Genomic DNA, 26,879 nt, shown 5'->3' with positions numbered 1-26,879 from the left:
GCAAGTGAAATGCATGCTCAATCGGATTCAGGTCAGGTGATTGACTTGGCCATTGCATAACATTCCACTTCTTTCCCTTAAAAAACTCTTTGGTTGCTTTCGCAGTATGCTTCGGGCCATTGTCCATCTGCACTGTGAAGCGCCGTCCAATGAGTTCTGAAGCATTTGGCTGAATATGAGCAGATAATATTGCCCGAATTACTTCAGAATTCATCCTGCTGCTTTTGTCAGCAGTCACATCATCAATACATACAAGAGAACCAGTTCCATTGGCAGTCATACATGCCCACTCCATGACACTACAACCACCATGCTTCACTGATGAGGTGGTATGCTTTGGATCATGAGCAGTTCCTTTCCTTCTCCATACTCTTCTCTTCCCATCACTCTGGTACAAGTTGATCTTGGTCTCATCTGTCCATAGGGTGTTGTTCCAGAACTGTGAAGGCTTTTTTAGATGTTGTTTGGCAAGCTCTAATCTGGCCTTCCTGTTTTTGAGGCTCACCAATGGTTTACATGTTGTGGAGAACCCTCTGTATTCACTCTGGTGAAGTCTTCTCTTGATTGTTGACTTTGACACACATACACCTACCTCATGGAGAGTGTTCTTGATCTGGCCAACTGTTGTGAAGGGTGTTTTCTTCACCAGGGAAATAATTCTTTAGTCATCCACCACAGTTGTTTTCCGTGGTCTTCCGGGTCTTTTGGTGTTACTGAGCTCACCGGGGCGTTATTTCTTTTTAAGGATGTTCCAAACAGTTGATTTGGCCACACCTAATGTTTTTTTCTATCTCTCTGATGGGTTTGTTTTTTTTTTCAGCCTAATGATGGCTTGCTTCACTGATAGTGACAGCTCTTTGGATCTCATATTGAGAGTTGACAGCAACAGATTCCAAATGCAAATAGCACACTTGAAATGAACTCTGGACCTTTTATCTGCTCCTTGTAAATGGGATAATGAGGGAATAACACACACCTGGCTATGGAACAGCTGAGCAGCCAATTGTCCCATTAATTTTGGTTCCTTAAAAAGTGGGAGGGACATATACAAACTGTTGTAATTCCTACACCTGTTACCTGATTTGGATGTAAATACCCTCAAAATAAAACTGAAAGTCTGCAGTTAAAGCACATCTTGTTTGTTTAATTTCATATGTATAGAGCCAAAAATATTAGAATTGTGTTGATGTCCCAATATTTATGGACCTGACTGTATGTCTCTAAACGACCTAATGTGCATGAACACATAGTATAACATAAGTTGCTTCTAAACTCCTCTAGAGCAGCATATTTTTTAAAGCCAGTGTGCATGGACCATAAATGCAGCAGAAACTGCTTTTCATTAGTTCATCTTATTTCTTTCCATTGGTGCGAACAAATTATTTATGTTATTCTATATGAAAAACCCAAACCTTCCAAACTACATTAAAGTGGTTGTAAAGGCTGAAGTTTTTTAACCTTCATGCATTTTAAGCTTCAGTGTGCAGCACCCCCCTCCTAATACTTACCTAAGCCTGATCTTCCTCCAGCAATGTGCACGAAAGCCTCGGCTCGGCTCGGCTCTCTGGGGACTCACTCTCCTCATTGGCTAAGACAGCAACAGGAGCCATTGGAGAGAGAGGGGGCGGGGGCGAGCCTGCTCAGTTGCCACCATAGCAAGCTGCTTGCTCTGGGGGCACTTGGCAGGAGGGAGGGGCCAGGAGCACCAACAGGGAACCCGAGAAGAGAATGATCGGGGCTGATCTGTGCAAAACCATTGCACAGAGCAGGTAAGTATAACATGTTTGTTAATTTAAAAACAAAATGTTGATGTTAACATCACTTTAACCTTTTACAAAGGCACCATGAGGTGCCTGCTCTTTTATTGCTCTCTGCTGCCACCCCACCAGTTGGCTATATATATATATATATATATATATATATATATATATACACACAGTATCTCACAAAAGTGAGTACACCCATCACATTTTTGTAAATACTTTATCATATCTTTTCATGTGACAACACTGAAGAAATTACACTTTTCTACAATGTAAAGTAGTGAGTGTACAGCTTGTATAACAGTGTAAATTTGCTGTCCCCTCAAAATAACTCAACAGACAGCCATTAATGTCTAAATCGCTGGCAACAAAAGTGAGTACACCCCTAAGTGAAAATGTCCACAATTTGTGTGGCGGCTGGTGAATAAAAATTGGGGGGGGGGGGGGCGTCAAAACCAACACCCCCCCGGCGGGACGGCCGGCCGGCAATCAAATCTACCACCCCCTCCCGGGACTGATGGCTGGCTGGCTGCCCAGCCGGACAGCCAGCATCCTTACCTGCTCCTTCCCCGAGCCGTATGACTCCTCCCTCTTCCTGGCCAATGGCCAGTAAAATTGCTTCTCTTTTCAGCCAATCAGGAAAGGGGTCTCACAACCCACTTCCTGATTGGCTGGGAGGAAAATCAGTGTGCTAATAGCGAATATTCATTCGCTATTGCCATACAACTGGGTGGGCTCAGGGCGCAGTGCTCTGCTCCCCGAGCCCACCCTTTTTTGAAGCCTATTAGAGCCTCTGGCTCTAATCACGTGCTTTAAAAAAAAAAAAATCCCCTATTGGAATCCATGTATCTGGCGCCCTGCATGTAGATTAGGGGGCTGGATGCATGGATGGGGGGGCGAATGTTACAGACCTTGCACTTCTCCACCTTCCGTTTGAGAATGCCCCACAGATGCTCAATAGGGTTTAGGTCTGGAGACATGCTTGGCCTGTCCATCACCTTTATCCTCAGCTTCTTTAGCAAGGCAGTGGTTATCTTGGAGGAGTGCTTGGGGTCGTTATCATGTTGGAATACTGCCCTGTGGCCCAGTCTCCGAAGGGAGGGATCATGCTCTGCTTCAGTATGTCCCAGTACATGTTGGCATTCATGGTTCCCTCAATGAACTGTAACTCCCCTGTGCCGGCAGCATTAATGCAGCCCCAGACCATGACACTCCCACCACCATGCTTGACTGTAGGCAAGACACACTTGTCTTTGTACTCCTCACCTGGTTGCCCCCACAGACACTTGATAGTCCAGAGGCGGCTCTAGGCTTTGTGAGGCCTTAGGCAGAATTTAGACATGAGGCCCCACTCACCCCCTTCGCAGAGGTTAAGGAAGAACCCCAAGGCCGAGCATCTAATTACTGCTGCTTGTGTGGGTGGGATGTGTACTGTGGAAACCACATGGGATGAATAGGAGAGGGATGGGACTGGGAACCATGGGGTAGAGGAGAAAGAGGAGGGGGTAAAAAAGGGGGGAGTGGGTAAATGATGAGGGATGGGTAGAGGAGAACTGGAGTGAAACTGAGGGATCCTGGTCTGTATAGTAATAAAAAAAAAAGAAGGACTTGTGCTCGCATGAGGGGGAAAGACAGACAGACAGACAGACAGGGGGACAGATGGACAGACAGGGGGACAGATGGACAGACAGGGGGACAGATGGACAGACTGGCAGGGGGACAGATGGACAGACAGGGGGACAGATGGACAGACTGGCAGGGGGACAGATGGACAGACTGGCAGGGGGACAGATGGACAGACAGGGGGACAGATGGACAGACTGGGGGACAGATGGACAGACTGGCAGGGGGACAGATGGGCAGACAGGGGGACAGATGGACAGACTGGGGGACAGATGGACAGACTGGGGGACAGATGGACAGACTGGCAGGGGGACAGATGGAAAGACAGGGGGACAGATGGACAGACTGGCAGGGGACAGATGGACAGACAGGGGGACAGACTGGCAGGGGGACAGATGGACAGACAAGGGGACAGATGGACAGACAGGGGGACAGATGGATAGACTGGGGGACAGATGGACAGACTGGCAGGGGGACAGATGGACAGACTGGCAGGGGGACAGATGGACAGACTGGGGGACAGATGGACAGACTGGGGGACAGATGGACAGACTGGCAGGGGGACAGATGGACAGACAGGGGGACAGATGGACAGACTGGGGGACAGATGGACAGAATGGGGGACAGATGGACAGACTGGCAGGGGGATAGATGGACAGACTGGGGGACAGATGGACAGACAGGGGGACAGACTGGGGGACAGATGGACAGACAGGGGGACAGATGGACAGACTGGCAGGGGGACAGATGGACTGGCAGGGGGACAGATGGACTGGCAGGGGGACAGATGGACAGACTGGGGGACAGATGGACAGACAGGGGGACAGATGGACAGACTGGGGGACAGATGGACAGACAGGGGGACAGATGGACAGACTGGCAGGGGGACAGATGGACAGACTGGGGGACAGATGGACAGACTGGGGGACAGATGGACAGATGGACAGACTAGGGGATAGATGGACAGACTGGGGGACAGATGGACAGACAGGGGGACAGATGGACAGACTGGGGGACAGATGGACAAACAGGGGGAAAGATGGACAGACTGGGGGACAGATGGACAGACAGACAGGGGGACAGATGGACAGACTGGGGGACAGATGGACAGACAGGGGGACAGATGGACAGACTGGCAGGGGGACAGATGGACAGACTGGGGGACAGATGGACAGACTGGGGGACAGATGGACAGACAGGGGGACAGGTGGACAGACAGGGGGACAGGTGGACAGACTGGGGGACAGATGGACAGACAGGGGGACAGATGGACAGACTGGGGGACAGATGGACAGACAGGGGGACAGATGGACAGACAGGGGGACAGATGGACAGACTGGGGGACAGATGAACAGACAGGGGGACAGATGGACAGACTGGGGGACAGATGGACAGACAGGGGGACAGATGGACAGACTGGCAGGGGACAGATGGACAGACAGGGGGACAGACTGGCAGGGGGACAGATGGACAGACAGGGGGACAGATGGACAGACAGGGGGACAGATGGATAGACTGGGGGACAGATGGACAGACTGGCAGGGGGACAGATGGACAGACTGGGGGACAGATGGACAGACTGGGGGACAGATGGACAGACTGGCAGGGGGACAGATGGACAGACAGGGGGACAGATGGACAGACTGGGGGACAGATGGACAGAATGGGGGACAGATGGACAGACTGGCAGGGGGATAGATGGACAGACTGGGGGACAGATGGACAGACAGGGGGACAGATGGACAGACAGGGGGACAGATGGACAGACTGGCAGGGGGACAGATGGACTGGCAGGGGGACAGATGGACAGACTGGGGGACAGATGGACAGACTGGGGGACAGATGGACAGACTGGCAGGGGGACAGATGGACAGACTGGGGGACAGATGGACAGACAGGGGGACAGATGGACAGACTGGCAGGGGGACAGATGGACAGACTGGGGGACAGATGGACAGACTGGGGGACAGATGGACAGACTAGGGGATAGATGGACAGACTGGGGGACAGATGGACAGACAGGGGGACAGATGGACAGACTGGGGGACAGATGGACAGACAGGGGGAAAGATGGACAGACTGGGGGACAGATGGACAGACAGACAGGGGGACAGATGGACAGACTGGGGGACAGATGGACAGACTGGGGGACAGATGGACAGACTGGGGGACAGATGGACAGACAGGGGGACAGATGGACAGACTGGCAGGGGGACAGATGGACAGACTGGGGGACAGATGGACAGACTGGGGGACAGATGGACAGACAGGGGGACAGGTGGACAGACAGGGGGACAGGTGGACAGACTGGGGGACAGATGGACAGACAGGGGGACAGGTGGACAGACAGGGGGACAGATGGACAGACAGGGGGACAGATGGACAGACTGGGGGACAGATGGACAGACAGGGGGACAGATGGACAGACAGGGGGACAGATGGACAGACTGGGGGACAGATGAACAGACAGGGGGACAGATGGACAGACTGGGGGACAGATGGACAGACAGGGGGACAGATGGACAGACAGGGGGACAGATGGACAGACAGACAGAAAAGAAAGAAAGGAGGTGAGGGAGAAAAAGGAATGGAAAGAGATGGAGGAAGGGTGCCCCTTAGATCAGAGTACTCACTGGAAGGGATGGACGGATGGAGGGATCAGGATTCAGGCACCATCTTTCCTCTTCTTGTTCCTGGTCTGCAAATTCTTCCCGCCCCATACCTCATCTTCTGAGATGAAAACTGTCGGGGAGTGTGGGCGGGGCAAGCACAGGTGGAGAGGTCGGGAGGAGGAGCAGAAGCAGCTCTCTCTTCTCCCCTGTCTGTGGTCTGTGAGGGAGAAGTGTCAGCGCTGCGGCTCCAGTATTTGGCTGTGATCAGGAGATGTCAGTGAGCTCCCATTCCGCGGTGAGCTGCTCCGGATCACAGCCCCAAATCGTAGCAGACTCTCCTGCTTACAGACTGGCAGGGACTCGGAGTCGGGATTGTACTAATGGCAGGGAGATCCCTGCTGCCAGCCTCAGAGGCGGCTCTGTAACTCGGCATATTAGGCGGCCGCGAGGCCCCTGTGAGTGCGAGGCCTTCGGCGACCGCCTAATTTGCCTAATTAGAGAGCCGCCTCTGCTTGACACCATCTGAACCATCTTGGTCTCATCAGATCACAGGATATGGCTCCAGTAATCCATGTCCTTAGTCTGCTTGTCCTCAGCAAACTGTTTGTGGGCTTTCTTGTGCATCATCTTTAGAAGAGGCTTCCTTCTGGGACGACAGCCATGCAGACCAATTTGATGAAGTGTGAGGCGTATGGTCTGCGCACTGACAGGCTGACCCCACACCCCTTCAACCTCTGCAGCAATGCTGGCAGTACTCATTTGTCTATTTCCCAAAGACAACCTCTGGATATGACGCTGAGCATGTGAACTCATCTTCTTTGGTCGACCATGGTGAGGACTGCTCTGAGTGGAACCTGTCCTGTTTAACCGCTGTATGGTCTTGGCCACCATGCTGCAGCTCAGTTTCAGGGTCTTGGCAATCTTCTTATAGCCTATGCCATCTTTATGTAGAACAACAATTCTTTTTTTCATATCCCCAGCGAGTTATTTGCCATCAGGTGCCATGTTGAACTTCCAGTGACCAGTATGATAGAGTGAGAGTGATGACACAAAATTTAACACACCTGCTACCCATTCGTACCTGAAACCTTGTAACACTAACGAGTCACATGACACCGGGAGGGTAAATGGCTAATTAGGCCCAATTTGGACATTTTCATTGAGGGGTGTGTACTCACTTTGGTTGCCAGCGATTTAGACATTGATGGCTGTGTGTTGAGTTATTTTGAGGGAACAGAAAATTTACACTGTTATACAAGCTGTACACTCACTATTTTACATTGTAGGAAAGTGTCATTTCATCAGTGTTGTCACATGAAAACATATAATAAAATATTTACAAAAATGTGATGGGTGTACTCACTTTTGTGAGATACTGTGTGTGTGTGTATATATATATATATATATATATATATATATATATATATATACAAATAATATGTAATAGACTTATTTTTGTTCTAAATTCTGCTTTTCTCTTTCCTTTGTTAATTCCTGTTTACGACCTTCTGCCGCCTTGTTGCAAAACTCAGGTTTGCCAAGTATTACATCAAGAATGGTACAGAAACCCGCACGCTAATTAAAGTATATGGGATTCGCATTGATGTCATTGTTCATGGGCAGGTAACTATGCTTCAGATGTTTATATTGTATGTCAATATCTGGCACTAGAAGTTTGCAGTGGGATAATGTGCATAAACATTTTCAAATCAGTCACAACTCTTTATGCAACGTAAAATACAGACTTGAAAACATGACTTACATTATATTACCTTATAAGAGTTTATCCAGCATGCACTGCACTGCGAATAGAAAACTCCTGATGGAAAAAACAATGGTCAAGTATCAGCACCGAGACCTACACTGGAACTTTATCCATGTTATGCAGATTTGGGTTGCCTTTCAGGCTTTGACAGTCATAAACATGGGAATAATTAGAGATAGAATGCAGCGCTTTTAAGAATGTAAACAAAGTCCTTCAAAAATACCCATATATATCTGATGAAGTTTAAGATATAGAAGGCACCTCAAGTGTGTATATAGAATGATATCTCTTTAGAGGTATAAAGAAGAATCCTGCATCTGCATCACAGCACACTGAGCCTCTTACCCTCAGTTGTTGACCACCAACTTATAGGCGGTCAAACAGCGCTCAATCAACCACTGAACACATTCAGACTCTCAACAAGCTTCATGTAAGTTATGGCTTAATCGTTGGTCTCCCCTCATGGATAATCCCTTCAGAAGACAGATCACCAAACAATGTATATGATCAAACAGGCATGTCATCAAAATCTTGTAAATGTTTCCAACCATCACGATGGGCATGGTCCTCATGCGTAGTGAAGTCATGTGTCCAAACTCCACCCAACGCGTTTCATCATCATCAGACATCATAAACATAGGAATAGTAAATTTTGCTCCTGCATTGTTGAGCAACAATGAAAATACAGTGTTTCTAAGGCCTGTTTCACATGGGCATCAGCTTGAATAGCAAGCCTTTACAAAAGTTTTAACAAGCTTTTACAAACCTTTTGGCAAGCTTTGAGCAGCATTCTATAAGCCTTTAAAGTGTCCTTCAGCTCTTGTTTGAAAATGTTATACAAAGATCCTAATGGAAAAGCCGTTTGTCACTTTAAACAAGCTGCTAGCAGGCTTCAGCAGGCTTTCAACAAGCGTCAAGTAGTGCTGAAGCCTGCTAGCAGCCTATTTAAAGAGGCAATCAGCACTCCCATTAGGATCTGTGTTCATCATTTACAAACTTGTGTTGAAGGCCACTTTAAAAGCTTCAACAAAGCTTGCTGAAAGCTCTGCAAATGCTTTGTAAAAGCTTGCTGTTCACACTGTTCCTATACAAGCAGAAGCCTGTATGACCATTCACACATATGTCGATTAAAAAAATCGAAGCAATGCTCATTAACATGCCAATAGCATTTAAGATACGTTTATGATGTGTTTTCGTTGTGTTTATGAAGCGTTGAAAATGCTTCCAGAATGCTCGATAAATTCCCATGGTAGTGTTGCTTTTCTAGTGGGAAGTGCTTAAAGAGGAAGTGATGTAGAGGAAATGATCTACTTTGAGGCATGGTTAGGTTGTGGTGTGATAGCAGACATTTTTGTGAATTCTCTGAAAGATGGATTTGTATACTTTGCTTTCTTTGACACTTGACTTGGTCCAGCTCAACTTTGCTGACACAAAAAGATTTGCCATTGGCAATAATGCTCAGTGCCTCTGCTCCTGCCTGGCACTGTAAGTATTGCTGGCTGGCATGAGTCTTTTGCCTGAACACAGAGGTAAATGGTTTACTGATACTATATAGGAAGTGGCTGGAACCGATCTGTCCTAGTTCTCTATTACTTCCCAGTGCATTCTGGAATACAGGAGCCTCTACTGTCTCTTCTCCAATGCCCTGCTAACACTTTATAAATACTTTACTAACACACCATAAAAGCTCTAGGTGTTGTTAAAGTGTCATTAAGGCAGATTCATTTATTTTTTTTTTAAACAAACATGTTATACTTACCTGCTCTGTGCAGTGGTATTGCACAGAATGGCCCCGATCCTCCTCTTCTGGGGTCCCCGGCAGCAATCTTGGCTTCTCCTCTTCTTTTTATGTCCCCCATAGCCAGCCGCTTGCAATGGGGAGAAACGTGGTCTGCGCGCTCCAGACCTGTGTATCTATAGAGCCGCGCTCCATAGACTTACACAGCGGGACATAGGCACACCAACCACTTCCTCTTCACTGCATTTTATTGACAGCAGCAAGAGCCAATGGCACCTGCTGCTTCTCGAATGCTGTGTGAAGAGGAAGAGAGGGGAGAATAGATGTGTAGCGCTGATCTCTTCTCCCTTCTCTTACTCTTCACACAGGAAGGGGGGCACAGGGAAATGGAAAACATTTTTTACCTTAATGCAAACAAAGGTAAAAATAATTTTTTAGGTTTAGTAACACTTTAAGGTGCAGTTGCAGAACAATACCATTGCAAATAGAGGTGGCTGACAAGTGTCAGTGCCTCATGAAATGTCAGTGACATGCAGAATATTTTTAGCATGACACACTACGCTACTGCTCCTGGGTAAACAGTACTGTGTGGTACCATTGTAATGTTCATGGCAGGCATTAAAGGGCGGTTATGAGGTTTTACAAATTCTGAATAAATGCCTCATAAACACAGGGCATCGATGCACGTGTGAACGAGCCCTAATTCATTTTTACATTTTAGCAATAATTTTTTAACTACACAAGAAAAATAAGTATTAAGATGACATGATGAAAATATGCATTTTAACCTACTTTAATGAGTAGTTATGACACACGGGATAACCCTGCAGTTCCTTCTTTAAAAAAATGAGAAGAAGGTGGAAAAAGATTCCTGAAAGTGTGACCTAAAAATTGAATCTAGAGAAAATCAAAAATACAAAGTAACATAACAAATGTTAACCTTTTTTTTATCCTGCAGGCTGGCAAGTTTAGTCTCATCCCAACCATCATTAATCTGGCCACTGCCCTGACATCTATTGGTGTTGTAAGTATAAACCATATTTCCTCAAATTCGTTCTAGCACTTTAAAGTTTATTCACCCAACAAGCAACAATGTAGCTTGACCCCATGGAAATGTAATTTCATTTACATGCTGAGGTTGGTAAAACAAACCCTAAATTATTACTGTATGAGTTATACTGTATCTGAAACAGGCATCCACATTTACTGGATTAAATAGAGAATGCATACTGGCACTTTGGATATTTGGATAATTATCATGATCAAGAAACTCACCAAATAAAAAGAATGGTGAGCAGTGGGGGGGGGGGCGCAAAAAGAAGAATGTAATAGCCTAGGTATTGATTCGCAGCAAAAAACGTGGTAAAAAATTGCGTGACTTTGACGTGTGAAAGGGGCCAAATAATCACATCATGCGATCACATTTGCGAAAATCGCAGAACATTGTATGTACATAGTTTCCTGGATTGGTGATTAACATACAATGTTCTGCAATTTTTGCAAATGTGATCGCATGATGTGATTATTTGGTTGGTTATTTTCTAGGAAGACTCCAGCTTAAACTTTTTGCATATTGGGTTAAAAAACTCCCTGATCACCGGGATATCATACCAACCAGGCCCTTTCATAGTTTTGTATTTATTCATGCATTTTTATCCAGCATTTTAGGTTGCAAAGCACTGTGAGCAGTGCACTTAAGAAGCTGTTTCCCACTAGCGCCAATTCACTCTTTTCTCTCATAGCACTTTACCTGATGTACAATGTAATTGGCCTGGCCTGCACTGTCTTATATTGTGTACACTGCTAAGCAGGCTGCTGGCCTGGCACTATATATTTATTATTATTAATAGTAAATGGCTGCCATTTACTATTAATAACAATAAATATATAGTGCCAGGCCACCAGCCTGCTTAGCAGTGTACACAATATAAGACAGTGCAGGCCAGGCCAATTACATTGTACATCAGGTAAAGTGCTATGCTAAGTTAGCATAGCACTTTACCTGATGTACTATGTAATTGGCCTGGCCTGCACTGTCTTATATTGTGTACACTGCTAAGCAGGCTGCTGGCCTGGCCGCAGTCCCGCACACAGGAGGAGGGAGGCACTGAATCTGAGGCAGCGGCTGCAGAATCACTTACCTCCTGCTCTTGGGCTGGCCTGGCTCTCTCTCTCACGACGACCGACTCTGTCACTCTGTCAGACTCGGGAGACTCGGTCAGAATCTGCTCTGGTCTCTGGACGTCTTCTTCCTCCTCGACCTGCATGTACGCCGCTGCCCTCCTCTCTGACGGCGGGCGCGAAGGTGACATCGGGACGGTGCGGGACTAACACACGCACTGCCCCCCACGCGACGTCACCCGGGATGTCCTCTATGATTGGTCCAGGCTGGAGTCTGGACCTATCACAGCCAGGACAGCGCCACAGTGGGGAGTGTCGAGGCGCATTGCTCTGCGCCCCGATGACACCCAGAAGGCCGCCAATGGGCGCCTCTGCGTGACGCACGTGGGGTGCAAAACCCCCATAGCCAACAGTAGGTCCTGCGCCCCTAGTGGCTGCAGATGCAATTTTTTTTTATTCCCCTTTGCACAGATTGGGGGGCGGCGCCCCGGCGCCCCCTATAAACCGGCTGCCACTGATGGTGAGACTTACTGTATTTCAAAAGCACAGAGATCCCATAATTTTATCCAGGCAGTATGATGAGAAGATGGAGTGTTTCACAGTTTTGAGACCACAGTAACAGGAATAAAGCCTAGTAGACATCAGCAGTTTTTTTTTTCCATTTAACGCAGTGGGCTGAATGAAAAAAAAAAACTGTACAGCTCGGGAGGAGCCGCTGTACTAACCATCCGATGTGACACCGGTCAGCACTCTCAGCCATTGGCTGAGAGCGCTAATCAGATGCAAATCAGCAGACCTTTTTTGGTCATGTCCCTTCAACAGAAGCCGGACATCCGGCCGGCTTCTGTCGGACTTGCTGCCATACACACTGGGCCATCTTTAATACAGGGCAAAAGGGCCAGCTGCCCGGGCCCAGTCATTGTCGTGGGGCCCAAAGCAGCTGCCCTTTCTGCCCGCAAATAGTATACATGCCCATGATGGCTTTGTCCCGGGATTACAGCGTTGAGCTCACTAGTGCTGCTGTGGTTCAGAGACCTTCAATCTGTACCTTTTGCTGGCAGTTTTGTGGCTTCTCTGGTGGTGGAAAGAGTAGAGCTCTGCTGCCTGAACCTCTCTCTTCACCTCCAACAGCTTCAGAAGGGAGCAGATGGTATGGAGGCGTGCAGAGGTGTGTAGAGGGTATGGAGGGGTGCAGAGGCTATAGAGAGGTGCAGAAGGTTTAGAGAGATGCAGAGGGTGTGGGGGAGGGGGGGCAGAGAGATGCAGAGGGTATAGAGAGGGTATGGAGGGGTGCAGAGAGGTGCAGGGGGTATGGAGGGGTAGAGAGGGTATGGATGGGGTGCAGAGGGTATGGAGGGGTGCAGAGGGTATGGATGGGGTGCAGAGGGTATGGAAGGATGCAGAGGGTATGGAAGGATGCAGAGGGTATAGAGAGGTGCAGAGGGCATGGAGAGGTGCAGGGGGTATAGAGGGTTGCAGAGAGTATAGGGAGGTGCAGAAGGTATAAAGAGGTGCAGATGGTATTGAGGGGTGTAGAGAAGTGCAGAGGGTATGCAGAGGGTATGGAGGGGTGCAAAGGGTATGGAGAGGTAGAGAGAGTATGGAGGGGTGCAGAGAGGTGCAGAGAAGTGCAGAGGGTATGGAGGGGTGCAGGGAGTATAGGGGGGTACAGAGAGGTGCAGAAGGGAGGGTGCAGATGGTATAGAAGGGCGCAGATGGTATGGAGGGGTGCAGAGGTGTGCAGAGGGTATGGAGGGGTGAAGAGGGTATATAGAGGTGCAGAAGGTTTAAAAAAGGTGCAGAGGGTGTGGGGGGGGGGTGCAAAGAGATGCAGAGGGTATAGAGAGGTGCAGAGGGTATGGAGGGGAGCAGAGAGGCGCAGAGGGTATAGAGGGATGCAGAGTAGTGCAGAGGGTATGCAGAGGTGCAGAAGGTATGGAGGGGTGCAGAGGATATGGAGAGGTGCAGAGGGTATGGAGGGGTGCAGAGAGGTGCAGAGAAGTGCAGAGAGTATGGAGGGGTGCAGAGAGGTGCAGAAGGTAAGTAGAGGTGCAGAGAGTATGGAGGGGTACAGAGAAGTGCAGAGGGTATGGAGGGGTGCAGAGATGTGCAGAGGGTATGGGGGGTACAGAGAGGCGCAGAAGGTATGGAGGGGTGCAGAAGGTATGGAGGTGTGCAGATGGTATGGAGGGGTGCAGAGATATGCAGAGGGTATGGAGGGGGGCAGGGGGTGGACAGCAAAATTGCATGGGGGGGGGGGAAATGTTTGCCCAGAGTCCAATTATTATTAAAGATGGACCTGCGTACACACGAGCCGATATTCAGCCCATGGGTACGGGGCTTCAGTCATCAGTAATGGAGTGGTATTAGACCAATAATAGAGTAGGACCCAACAACAGGTCTCAGTAATATACAAAGGCCAATATTAAAGGAGTTGTAAAGTCAGAAGGTTTTTTATCTTAATGCATTCTATGCATTAAGATAAAAAACCTTCTGTGTGCAGCAGCCCCCCTCAGCCCCCTTATTACTTACCTGAGGCCCCATCTCTATCCAGCGATGTCCAGGAGTCCCTCGGCCGTCCGGGACTCTCCCTCCTGATTGGCTAAGACACAGTAGCAGCACCATTGGCTCTTGCTGTTGTCAATCAAAGTCAGTTAGACAATTAAGAGAGAGAGGGGGCAGGGCCGAATGGCAGCTCCGTGTCTGAATGGACACACGGAGCTGCAGCTTGGTTCGTGTGCCCCTATAGCAAGCTGCTTGCTGTGGGGGAACTCGACGGGAGGGAGAGGCCAGGAGCAGCGAAGAGGGACCTGAGAAGAGGAGGATCTGGGCTGCTCTGTGCAAAACCAACTGCACAGAGGAGTTAATTACAACATGTTTGTTATTTTAAAAGAAAAGAACACAAGAATTTACAATCACTTTAGGTCATCATATTGGTCAAGTCACACATTTAGAAGGTAATAGTAAAGCTACATGGTTCTAAAACTATATTATTACTTTCTTGTTTGTATTAGAAAAGCTGAAATATACCAAAATAGTTTGAACTGTATTTTAGGCAAACCAGATCCTAATTCCTAAATGTAAAATGCCCTAACTTCAGATTTTAAACCCCAAACCAATAATGTATTATATTGCAACTTATCAATCATTAAATGTGGTGGCTACATTAGTTTTCTATGTTTAGGCTTTTTTTTCCCTCTGTTTTCACCTGGTGATCTGGCCAGTAACACACCTCCTGTATTAAAGTACAAGAATAAAAATATAAATAGTGCAGTACTCAAATCATATATAGAAAAATAACTAAACATGTGATCATGTAAAACCATAAATTAAGTTATTAAAAAAAAAAAACATAAAAAAAAACAAATGTGAATTATCTTTGTACAATGTTGCTTTAATATACAAAAACAAATGTCCAATGATAAAAGTAAAAATGAATCACACCGTCCACCACAATCTCCAATGTAAAAAAAAACAAAGATTGTGAAGCAAAGCTGGTTCTCCCACTCCCTTCCACCACCACGCTGTGCTCTTATAATATGTTCACCAGAAACAGAGACCTCTCTGATCAGCGAGTGTCATTTCTTAGATTTACAGTACTGCAAAAGGCAATAAAGCCTTAATGGCTTACAGTTCTGGCCATACCTCTTCTAGTCTAAATAAAGATGTGCAGGGGATTACAGTAGTCTAAGGCAATATTTAAAAATACATTTAAGTAGTTGATTGAATAGGTAACTGTATTAAAAGGTCTATATCTGTCTACACTTAGGCTTTGATAATTATTGGTTCACTTCAGTCTCTTCTGCTTTTATGTTTAGAACAGGTCCAGGTATTAGAATCTCTGTGCTATTATTATCCACACATGATGTATTCTTAAAGTATTCATTTTCATTATCACCCCATCTATTGTACTTTGGATGTCCTATGAGCCATGGTATATATTTTAGTGGTGAGCATTGATAGCCCATATTACGTTTAGCCTGTTATCCCCAAGTTAATCAATGTTTAGTAGATTTTCTTTATTCAACTTCCATTAGGGGTCTGTCTTCTGTGACTGGATACTGCTGACTTTCATGAACAAAGATCACATGTACAGCTTGCGAAAATATGACAAGGTGAGTAGATAGCATTTTACAAAATGAAACCCCACAATTGAGGGCTTGCCACCAGGTTCACATAATATGATGTTCAGTAGGCTCCCATTTGCTTATTTCTTAAGTTCTAAAGTCTTATATATCGTAAGTGCAGTGCACTAAAAGTGTTGCAATGTTGGTATTATAGATTAAGGAGTGACTGTATCATTATTAACATTAATATTATTCATCACCCTATTGTGTACTAATATTAAATACTAAATATGAATATTTTAAAAAAAAGCTCAAATTGGAGTAGCTTTTAGCCAATGGGGAGCATGGGGTTATTCGCCTTCTGTTCTTCTTTTGATTATAATGCTAACTCTTTCTGTTATTAATATGTAGCACCCTACAGGTAGGTGCTAGGTAAATGTATAGTGTGCAGTGCCTGCCTAACAGCAGGGCTGTGATTTCTGTTGGTTAGGGTGTCATGGGTTCCAGATGTGTTTGCTGAGGGGGGAAGTCTCCCCACTGACTCCTATGAGAGGCTTCTCATAGGGTAGTGGAGGAACCCCAATCAGGTGACACATTCAAGCTTGTAGCTACCCCAGGAGGCAGATTATGCCACAAAGGATTCTGGGAGTGGATATAGGTTTGGGGAAAGTGCGCGACACGGTGTCTTTAGCAGGAGCAGAGTCCCAGGAGGGAGAGAATGGCTGTCTCTCCTCCTGTCTGAGGAAGTGGATGCCTCAGGGTGTCAACTGGGAATCCAGAGAGTGCTGAGTTGGGCTGAGGGGATCCGGTGTGCCGAGAGCCTGCGGAGAGCAAGAGGGGTCCAGTCCCAGGAAAGCCTACACAGGACGTGAGTACTGAGGATTGCCCCTGGGGGTCTGCCTAGAGTCAGAGGGGACCACTCCAGAAGAGGCTCTAGGATCCAGTGCCAGCTAGCTGAGGAAAGGGGGTACCAAGGTTGAGGACCCTGAAGTTGCTGAGGGGGTACAGAGTCAGTGAACCCCGAAGAGTTCAAGGTTAAAGGGGGCATCTGCAGTGTAAAGAATGTCAGGTGAGAGTTGCAGCCATACAGGAACCTACAACAGACTACCTCAAGCAAGTGCAAGGCTGGGTGGGAAGTAGTCAGTGACTTTGCAGTACCGCAGTGTCAGTAGTTCTATAATCCACAGTCCTGGATCTTCTGGACTTAAAGTCAAGGATTCAGCACTTCTATCAAGTTACAGTGTGTTCTTAGAGTCAGTGAGCGTTGGCTAGCGTCGGCTGGCATCAAGGCAGCGTTAACAGACATTTTTCTTGGATAAAGTCCCAAGTGTATTTAGTTGAGCCTAAGGCCCCTTTTACACATACGGTCCGTTTGTCCGTTTTTCATCCATCTGTTGACGGATGAAAAACGGACGTCAATGCATCTCTATGTAGAAACGGATGACAACGGATGATCATCCGTTAACATCCGTTTTCATCCGCTTCCGTCAATGTCCATTTTTTGGAACGGATGAATGCCCTATTTTTCATCCGTCAAAAAAACAAATCGGATGAAAAACGGATGTAAACGGACAAATGGTCAGTTTTTCATCAGTTTTTTGCATTGGTAGTGGATGTAAAAAAAACTGATGGATGAAAAATTGTTGAAAAACGGATGAAAAACTGATGAAATATTGATACATTTTGACGTGACTGAACTGATGAACCGAAAGGACCGTATGTATGAAAGGGGCCTAAGGAGTATCCCACTCATTCCCTTCTCCCATCCCCTTATCTACAATAAAACCACAAAACAAAGATGCCGGAGTTGTCAATGTCTCAGTTCTCACACCCAGGGTCGCAGCTCACATGGGCTGGAGAGGTAACCGGTAACAATGGCACACCCACATCAGGCCACAGGCCTGGAAATCTTGCTACAAATATATATGCATTTCATGTTGTGGAATTTGCTTGTTGTTTGAAATTTTTATTGGCATTTCTTTACTCTTTGTGAAAATCTTCAATAAAAATATTGAAATGAAAATAGCTAAAATTTAGATATACATAGACAACTAAATAGATCATGGGCTCATGCCTTCCTGCCTGTTCAGACTGCTCTGTATATATTTTTAAATAGAGAAAGAGCCTAAATTAAAACAGCTTTTGCTGTGGTCTTCGTATTTTTTTACCATTCTGCTAACATTTTGTGAATCAGTACTGTTTGGATCTTGATGAAGGGGACATACCCCGAAGGCTTGTCCTGAAAAAGGTTATGCTAGTGCAAATAAACAAAGTATCACGGACAGTACTCAATTGTCAATTTAAAAAATCAAAAATGCTCTGTAATCTCTGCGTCATGGGAGAAATCTGGATCAAATGTTTATTTGTAAAAATAGGATTTTAGTACTCACGCTAAAATCCTTTTATTGGAGACATTGAATGTTTTGTACTGTCGGGTTAAACTGCCCTCTACAGGAGGAATGGACAATGGTAAACAAAAATTGTAGGCCAGACCTGCACATACAGTGGGTACGGAAAGTATTCAGACCCCCTTAAATGTTTCACTCTTTGTTATATTGCAGCCATTTGCTAAAATCATTTAAGTTCATTGTTCTTCCTCATGAATGTACACACAGCTCCCCATATTGACGGAAAAACACAGGATTGTTGACATTGTTGCAGATTTATTAAAAAAGAAAAACTGAAATATCACATGGTCCTAAGTATTCAGACCCTTTGCTGTGACACTCATATATTTAACTCAGGTGCTTTCCATTTCTTCTGATCATCCTTGAGATGGTTCTACACCTTCATTTGAGTCCAGCTGTGTTTGATTATACTGATTGGACTTGATTAGGAAAGCCACACACCTGTCTATATAAGACCTTCCAGATCACAATGCATGTCAGAGCAAATGAGAATCATGAGGTCAAAGGAACTGCCTGAAGAGCTCAGAGACAGAATTGTGGCAAGGCACAGATCTGGCCAAGGTTACAAAAAGATTTCTGCTGCACTTAAGGTTCCTAAGAGCACAGTGGCCTCCATAATCCTCAAATGGAAGACGTTTGGGACGACCAGAACCCTTCCTAGAGCTGGCCTTCCGGCCAAACTGAGCTATCGGGGGAGAAGAGCCTTGGTGAGAGAGGTAAAGAAGAACCCAAAGATCACTGTGGCTGAGCTCCAGAGATGCAGTCAGGAGATGAGAGAAAGTTGTAGAAAGTCAACCATCACTGCAGCCCTCCACCAGTCGGGGCTTTATGGCAGAGTGGCCCGACGGAAGCCTCTCCTCAGTGTAAGACACATGAAAGCCCGCATTGAGTTTGCTAAAAAACACATGAAGGACTCCAAGATGGCGAGAAATAAGATTCTCTGGTCTGATGAGACCAAAATAGAACTTTTTGGCCTTAATTCTAAGCGGTATGTGTGGAGAAAACCAGGCACTGCTCATCACCTGTCCAATACAGTTCCAACAGTGAAGCATGGTGGTGGCAGCATCATGCTGTGGGGGTGTTTTTCAGCTGCAGGGACAGGACGACTAGTTGCAATCGAGGGAAAGATGAATGCGGCCAAGTACAGGCATATCCTGGACAAAAACCTTCTCCAGAGTGCTCTGGACCTCAGACTGGGCCGAAGGTTTACCTTCCAACCAGACAATGACCCTAAGCACACAGCTAAAATAACGAAGGAGTGGCTTCACAACAATTCCGTGACTGTTCTTGAATGGCCCAGCCAGAGCCCTGACTTAAACCCAATTGAGCATCTCTGGAGAGACCTAAAAATGGCTTTCCACCAACGTTTACCATCCAACCTGACAGAACTGGAGAGGATCTGCAAGGAGGAATGGCAGAGGATCCCCAAATCCAGGTGTGAAAGACTTGTTGCATCTTTCCCAAAAAGACTCCTGGCTGTATTAGATCAAAAGGGGGCTTCTACTAAATACTGAGCAAAGGGTCTGAATACTTAGGACCATGTGATATTTTAGTTTTTCTTTTTTAATAAATCTGCAACAATGTCAACAATTCTGTGTTTTTCTGTCAGTATGGGGTACTATGTGTACATTCATGAGGAAGAAGAATGAACTTAAATATTTTTAGCAAATGGCTGCAATATAACAAAGAGTGAAAAATTTAAGGGGGTCTGAATACTTTCCGTACCCACTGTACGTGTCCAGGGATCAAGTTGGGTCTAGGGGAAGCTCATTGGAAAGAGCTAGGAGGAAGTTGGTGGGAAAGAGTCCAGCTGTCCTCTGGTGGTGTGAGTCTACATCTCCCTCACTAGAAAAGGCCTGGTGGATATTGGTAGGAGGCAACTGATGATCCTGTGGGCTATGTGAGTAGAAGACCCCAATGCTGAAGGAAAGTGACTGTGTGTAGCTTTTAACTGTGGATGGAGTACAGGTCATCAGCAGCATAGAGATCCTGTGGGACATTCAGTGTTTACAGTGCAACCAAAAACTTTGTATGGTGCTGCCAGCAGTTCATGCATAGCAGCCAGAAATTGAGAAGTCCTCAAGTTATCCAGTTCTGCAATTTTTGGGGTATCTCATGCTCCCTTCCCCTATCCCATTTCATCATTCCAAAAAAAAAAAAAAAAAAAGAATCCCAAGACTGTTTTCTGATGGGTAGAAAAATGAAGAAAATGATGTGTGCCTGGCTGTTTGTATTCTAAGGAGAGACATTGGAATGTATTCACCAGCTCCTCCCACGGAGGTGAGCTGCACCAGTAATAAGAAATATGTGGCATATCATAAACACAGAGGAACACAGGATGTCTTGTACTCTCAGGATATTAAAAAGTAGTTTTACAGAGGGGTGGGCAACAGCAAACAAAATTCTAGCAAGCTCACTAAAAATAGCAGAACTGGGGATTACCTGTAGATCAGAGAGATGCTTGAAGGAACTTACACGTAAAACTGGCAACGAAGGAGGACAGAAAATCCAGCTCTTAAAACTTGCAGAAGAGGTGACTGCCTTGCAAATCTGAAGAGGCAGTAAGAGATTTAGTGCCCTTGACAAGAGTGGTATGGTATTCCAAAGTCAAGATGAGGAAAGGTTGATCTGAATAGCTGGATATAGATACCAACTCAAGCAAGGATATAGCAGGAATCTTGATAAACCACTTGCCAACCACCAGCAGTACATATACAGTGCATTGTGAAAGTATTCAGCCCCCTTGAACTTTTCGACCTTTTGCCACATTTCAGGCTTCAAACATAAAGATATAAAACTGTAATTTTTGGTGAAGAATCAACAACAAGTGGGACACAATCATGAAGTCTAACAAAATTTATTGGATATTTCAAACTTTTTTAACAAATAAAAAACTGAAAAATTGAAAAATTATTCAGCCCCCTTAAGTTAATACTTTTTAGCGCCACCTTTTGCTGCGATTACAGCTGTAAGTCGCTTGGGGTATGTCTCTATCAGTTTTGCACATCGAGAGACTGAAATTTTTGCCCATTCCTCCTTGCAAAACAGCTCGAGCTCAGTGAGGTTGGATGGAGAGCGTTTGTTAACAGCAGTTTTCAGTTCTTTCCACAGATTCTCAATTGGATTTAGGTCTGGACTTTGACTTGGCCATTCTAACACCTGGATATGTTTATTTGTGAACCATTCCATTGTAGATTTTGCTTTATGTTTTGGATCATTGTCTTGTTGGAAGACAAATCTCCGTCCCAGTCTCAGGTCTTTTGCAGACTCCATCAGGTTTTCTTCCAGAATGGTCCTGTATTTGGCTCCATCCATCTTCCCATCAATTTTAACCATCTTCCCTGTCCCTGCTGAAGAAAAGCAGGCCAAAACCATGATGCTGCCACCACCATGTTTGACAGTGGGGATGGTGTGTTCAGGGTGATGAGCTGTGTTGCTTTTACGCCAAACATAACGTTTTGCATTGTTGCCAAAAAGTTTGATTTTGGTGTCATCTGACCAGAGCAAATTATTCCACATGTTTGGTGTGTCTCCCAGGTGGCTTGTGGAAAACTTTAAACAACACTTTTATAGATATCTTTAAGAAATGGCTAGCAGGCCAAAACCATGAAGCTGCCACCACCATGTTTGTAGTAATGTCACTGGTCCCCACAAAAGTGTCAAAAGTGTCAGTTAGGTGTCCAATCTGTCCACCGCAATGTCGGAATCCTGCTAAAAATCGCAGATCGCGGCCATTACTAGTACTAGTATAATAAAATAAAATAAATAAAAATGCTATAAATCCATCCCCTTGTTGTAGATGCGTTAACTTTTGCTCAAACCAATCATTATACACTTATTGGGGTTTTTTTTTTACCAAAAATATGTAGCAGAATACATATTGGCCTAAAATGATGAAAATAATATTTTTTTTATTAGCTGCGTTTTATAGTAGAAAGTAAAAAATATTGTTTTTTTTTTTTCAAAATTGTCACTCTTTTTTTTTTATTATAGCGCAAAAAATAATAACTGCAGAGGTGATCAAATACCACCAAAAGAAAGCTCTATTTGTGGGAAAAAAAGGACATCAATTTTATCTAGGTACAGCGTTGCATGAACGCGCAATTGTCAGTTAAAATAACATAGTGCCATATCACAAGAAAAAACAACTGATGAAAGTTAATTAGACTTTTTCTAACAAAAGACATCCATCCAGCTAGGATACTAGTAAAAAAACTGAAGCATGCTGGGAATATAAGAGAGATTCAGGAATAGTCTACCATTTTTTGTTTGCCAAAGTCCAAATCTCCTGTAGGTGGCAGTATAACCCACCACCATAATTATTTAGATACCCGAGCACACCCCAAAAGGGATCACTCCAATTGATTCGTCACCACCATATAATCTGACAATACAAAACTTCCCATGTCCCTGAATGGGCAAGAAAAAAAAAAAGGATTTTATATAAACAGTATAACATTTATATAAAAAAAATCAGTTTACCAACTTATAACCTTAAAAATGATAGCTTCCCCTTTCCCTTTAACAGTAGAACTAGACTTCCAGATGGTGTACTTCATTTTACAGAGCACTGTTAGTCATATAGAATTAAATTATTTTTTGTCAATAAAATCTAGTTTTTCGCTTTGTTTTTCAGGTTTTCCTCCACCTTGTGTAAATCCTGTAAACTTTATTTTATGGATTTCATGTAAATATGTGCATCTTCCAGTAGCAGCTTAAAGTGTTACTAAACCCAGGAGCCTACATTTATTATATCTGGTCTCCTACAGTACACAAAACATGGAAATGCAATTATTTTAGTAAATATAAACTGCTAAATACCTTTTCACATCAGCATAGCAGTCTTATGAATTCTATCAATGTCTGGTTAAAGCTTGTAGGAGGAGTTTTCATTCAACTCTTACTGTCCTATGAGGCTGCAGGACCCCTGATCTCTGTCTGGACAGTGCTGATTGGCCCTGTGCTGATCACATGCACCCTCCCAACAAAAAACAAAAAACTCTCTAGGCATACACACCAAACTGAGCATGTGCAGAGTGCCCCCAAAGCTTTGTACTATCAGGAGATGGATTGGGGACAGTAAAAGAAAAGAAGGGGAGGATCAGAGAAGATAGGATCAAACAGCCTTTTTATACAATGCAGAGGACTAACCGCGTAGGTTCCACAGTGAGTATAACAAGCATGCTTTACTGCATATACAGACTGATTTTACTGTTGTGGGTTTAGTAACACTTTAACGTCATAGTTTTGTTGTGGTGACTACAGCAGAATGTGTTAGCACACTGTGAATTGGCATTGTTGCTTGTAGTATTAAGATTGCGTATAAAAGGGTGACAAGGCTGTACTGCTGAGGAAGCAATGTAACCATAGGAAGTGAGTGCTTCTGGATAAACTTGGGTAGAATGATTTTAGGACAGTGGAGAAAAAAGTTTAAACTTTTTAACCTTACAGGAACATGTGGAACAACATTTTTGTTTATGTGTTTGGGTTTTGATATACTTTAACCACTTGCCGACCAGCCGCCGCCTATATACGGTGGCAGGTTCTCGCGAATCGCCATACCTGTACGGCTGTTTGCGGGAGCAATCCTGGGGGTGCGCACGCCCACTCGACAGCAGGGAAATCGATGCATGGGGCCGGCGGCCCCGGTTGCTGCCGTTGCTCTTGCGATCGCTCCCCGTGAAGAGAGAACATCGGTCTACTTTTGTAAACACAGCTGACCGTTGTTTTCTCAGGAATCAATGCAGAGCTCCTGTGATCCTCCTATTTAGGGACACAGGTCTCTGTATTGATTTCACAAACCCACCCCCCACACAGTTAGAAAACACTCCCCTAGGCTCACATTTAACCCTTTGATCGCCCCTGAGTTAACCCCCTTCCCTGCCAGTGCCATTATTACAGTAACAGTGCATATTTTTAGCACTGATTACTGTAGTAATGTCACTGGTCGCCTCAAAAGTATCAAATAATGTCAGTTAGGGGTTTGATCTGTCTGCCGCAATGTCACAGTCCCGCTAAAAATTGCAGATCGCCGCCATTACTAGTAAAAAAAATAAATGAATAAAAATTACATAAATCTTTCCCTAGTTTGTAGACGCGATAACTTTTGTGCAAAGCAATCAAAATACGCTTATCGGGATTTTTTTATACCAAAAATATGTAGCAGTATACAAATTGGCCTAAAACGATGAAAACATTTGATTTTTTAATTTTTTCGGGGGGAATGTTATTGTTGAAATTGAAAAATATATATATATTTTTTTCAGAATTCTCGCTCTTTTTTTTTGTTTATAGCGCAAAAAGTAGAAATCGCACAGGTGATCAAATACCACCAAAAGAAAGCTCTATTTGTGGAAAAAAGCACATCCATTTAATTTGGGTACAGTGTCGCACGACCGCGTAATTGTCCGTTAAAGTAACGCAGTGCCGAATCGCTAAAAATGGCCTGGTCAATAAGGGGAAAAATCTTCTGGTACCAGAAGTGGTTAAAGAGATTTAGGAAATAAGCCTTATTGTCTAGGGATGATCGGAGCGGTTCTTTTAGTGTGAGGAAAGGGATATGCAGTGTAGTTAGGGTACTATATACCACTATAGTTAGATTCAATAATCTAGTATTTGCAGGGATACTTTTAAGTGTCAGGGTGACCGTAGTGTCGTTTTGGGTGACCTGACTCTGCCATGTCAGGGTGACCGTAGCGTAGTGTAGTTTAGGGTGACCTGACTCTGCCATGTCAGGGTGACCGTAGTGTAGTTTAGGGTGACCTGACTCTGCCATGTCAGGGTGACCGTAGTGTAGTTTAGGGTGACCTGACTCTGCCATGTCAGGGTGACCGTAGTGTAGTTTAGGGTGACCTGACTCTGCCATGCCAGGGTGACCCCACTATGCAGATTCTGGGTTAGGGGTATATATATATATATATATATATATATATATATATATATATATACACACACACACACATATATATATATATATATATATATATATATATATATAAACACCTATACAGAAGTTCAGATGTCATGCCTGCCTCCAAACGCCTTCAAAAAACGCCCCAAAAAACACCTGAAAAACGCCTGAAACAAAAATGCCCAGGTGTGAAAGGAGGGTAACACCATCCCTGCGCTACTGAAATTCTAAGAAAAATAATCTGCTTTTTTTCTGGTTCTGGACATGCTACAGAGCTGAAACTTCACAGACCCCCCCAGACACTAAATCCAAAGAAGTTTCATTTTTTTTTTTTCAATCATTTTTTCAATAATTGGCTCTCTATCACAAACAACAATTTTTAAGAACTTTTTTTTTCCTGATTCATAGTCCCTGAGGCATGACCCAGAACCCTAGGCACTTTTTAGGGGCATTTATTGGGTTTTAGGGCTTCAAAATTGTGTTTTTTGATTCCCAAAGTTCGGGTCAAATTGATTTCAATGGGGTTCTGGAATCCAAACCGAACTTTCGGGAAATTTGGGTGTTCTGGCCGAACCAAACTTTTCAAAAGTTCGATCATCCCTATTAATGTCTACCTCTTGTAGACAGTAGCACAGTAACTCATAATTTTAGCATATAAAGCACAATAATATACTGTTTATATGGCCAGACTCTGTTAAGCTCATGGCACAAATAATGTTTATGCCATGCCACCATAATACAGTAGCAGGTTTATAACACGTAAAGACTGCTATGGATGTTTCAGTTTTATTCACTGTGAACTAACCATACAATTTCCATGAGCCCATACATACTGCCCTCCAACATTTTTGGCAATTTCAATTCCAATCCAGGTCTGCTACTGACAAGTGTAACACTGTAAAATAAGACAATTTATTTATCAGTTATGTAAATATAATTTATTATCTTTCTTCTATATTTAAATCTATACTTGCTTTGGAAGGATTCTTCACCTTGAATTGGTTGAAAACATTTTGGGTTACAGTTAACTACAATTATGTAATGCTCACACAGAGCCCACATTCACATTTTTATTATACTGCAGGTCTGGAAAATGGAGGAGACCCATACTGCAACAGTTACTACAGCCAGCTCCCCGCAAGACTCGCCAGCTACTTCTGAATCTCTCTGCACCCATCATGACCCTCCATACAAAGACAGCAGCCCAAGAGTTGAAAGCAAAACTCAGGAAAGTGGACAACAACAGGTATGGAGTGAGAGGACAGAGTCTCCACCTGGGAGCTGATATTATACACTAAGTCCCTCTGTTGCCTCTGGAACTGTTGGCCAAAATGTTTTACTGGAAAACATTTACATAAAACTCAGGAAAATGAAAGCATTTTGGAAAAAGACCAGAGCTATGTACAGTCCATCAAATGGCTGAGGAGTCTGAAAAGGCTTCATAAACCATAGGTGGAAGAGGGAGGCGTACTGCAGGTGAGAAAACTATTTAACAAGTATTCGGGGCTGGATATAAGAATGAAAGAGCACTGAGATGAGTGAGAAAGGATACTGCAAACCTCTGGGCTGAGAGACAGTAGTAATAGTGCAATTAAAAAAATGGACCACCAGCATTGAGAGAAGATGACTGTTCGTATTTCTCTTTTTCAAACAATTCTCTCCTAAGTCACAGCTATAGCCTATTTAACAGTAGGGTTGGTTTACAAAAAAAAATAATATAATAAAATAAAAATAAAAAAAAAAGGTTTGTCCCATCCTTAGCAGCTTGACATTCCAACTAGATTAAAGGTGTGGGGTAGTGATGCGCTACCTCTTACATGATAAGCGGTATATCTAATGACAGACAGTCAAAAATAAGTAGCTCTATAGATC

General features: G+C 44.5%; 1 protein-coding gene across 1 annotated transcript in view; it reads left to right on the top strand.

Moving 5' to 3' along the window:
- The window catches only part of P2RX2 (purinergic receptor P2X 2), a gene marked incomplete at its 5' end in the record, with an annotated part of 84,382 nt that extends 57,880 nt beyond the window's left edge, over positions 1–26,502 (top strand). The window contains 4 exons of the mRNA XM_082243079.1: positions 7,531–7,621; positions 10,460–10,525; positions 15,660–15,737; positions 26,092–26,502. Coding sequence (XP_082099205.1) covers positions 7,531–7,621; positions 10,460–10,525; positions 15,660–15,737; positions 26,092–26,292 — 436 coding nt within the window. The 3' untranslated portion in view covers positions 26,293–26,502. The remainder of the gene's footprint in view (positions 1–7,530; positions 7,622–10,459; positions 10,526–15,659; positions 15,738–26,091) is intronic.
- Positions 26,503–26,879: the final 377 nt, after the last annotated feature.

The sequence above is a fragment of the Pelophylax lessonae genome, assembly GCF_965119305.1.
Source record: "Pelophylax lessonae genome assembly, chromosome: 1".
Lineage (NCBI taxonomy): Eukaryota > Metazoa > Chordata > Amphibia > Anura > Ranidae > Pelophylax > Pelophylax lessonae.
This window is presented reverse-complemented; position numbering and strand designations above follow the sequence as displayed.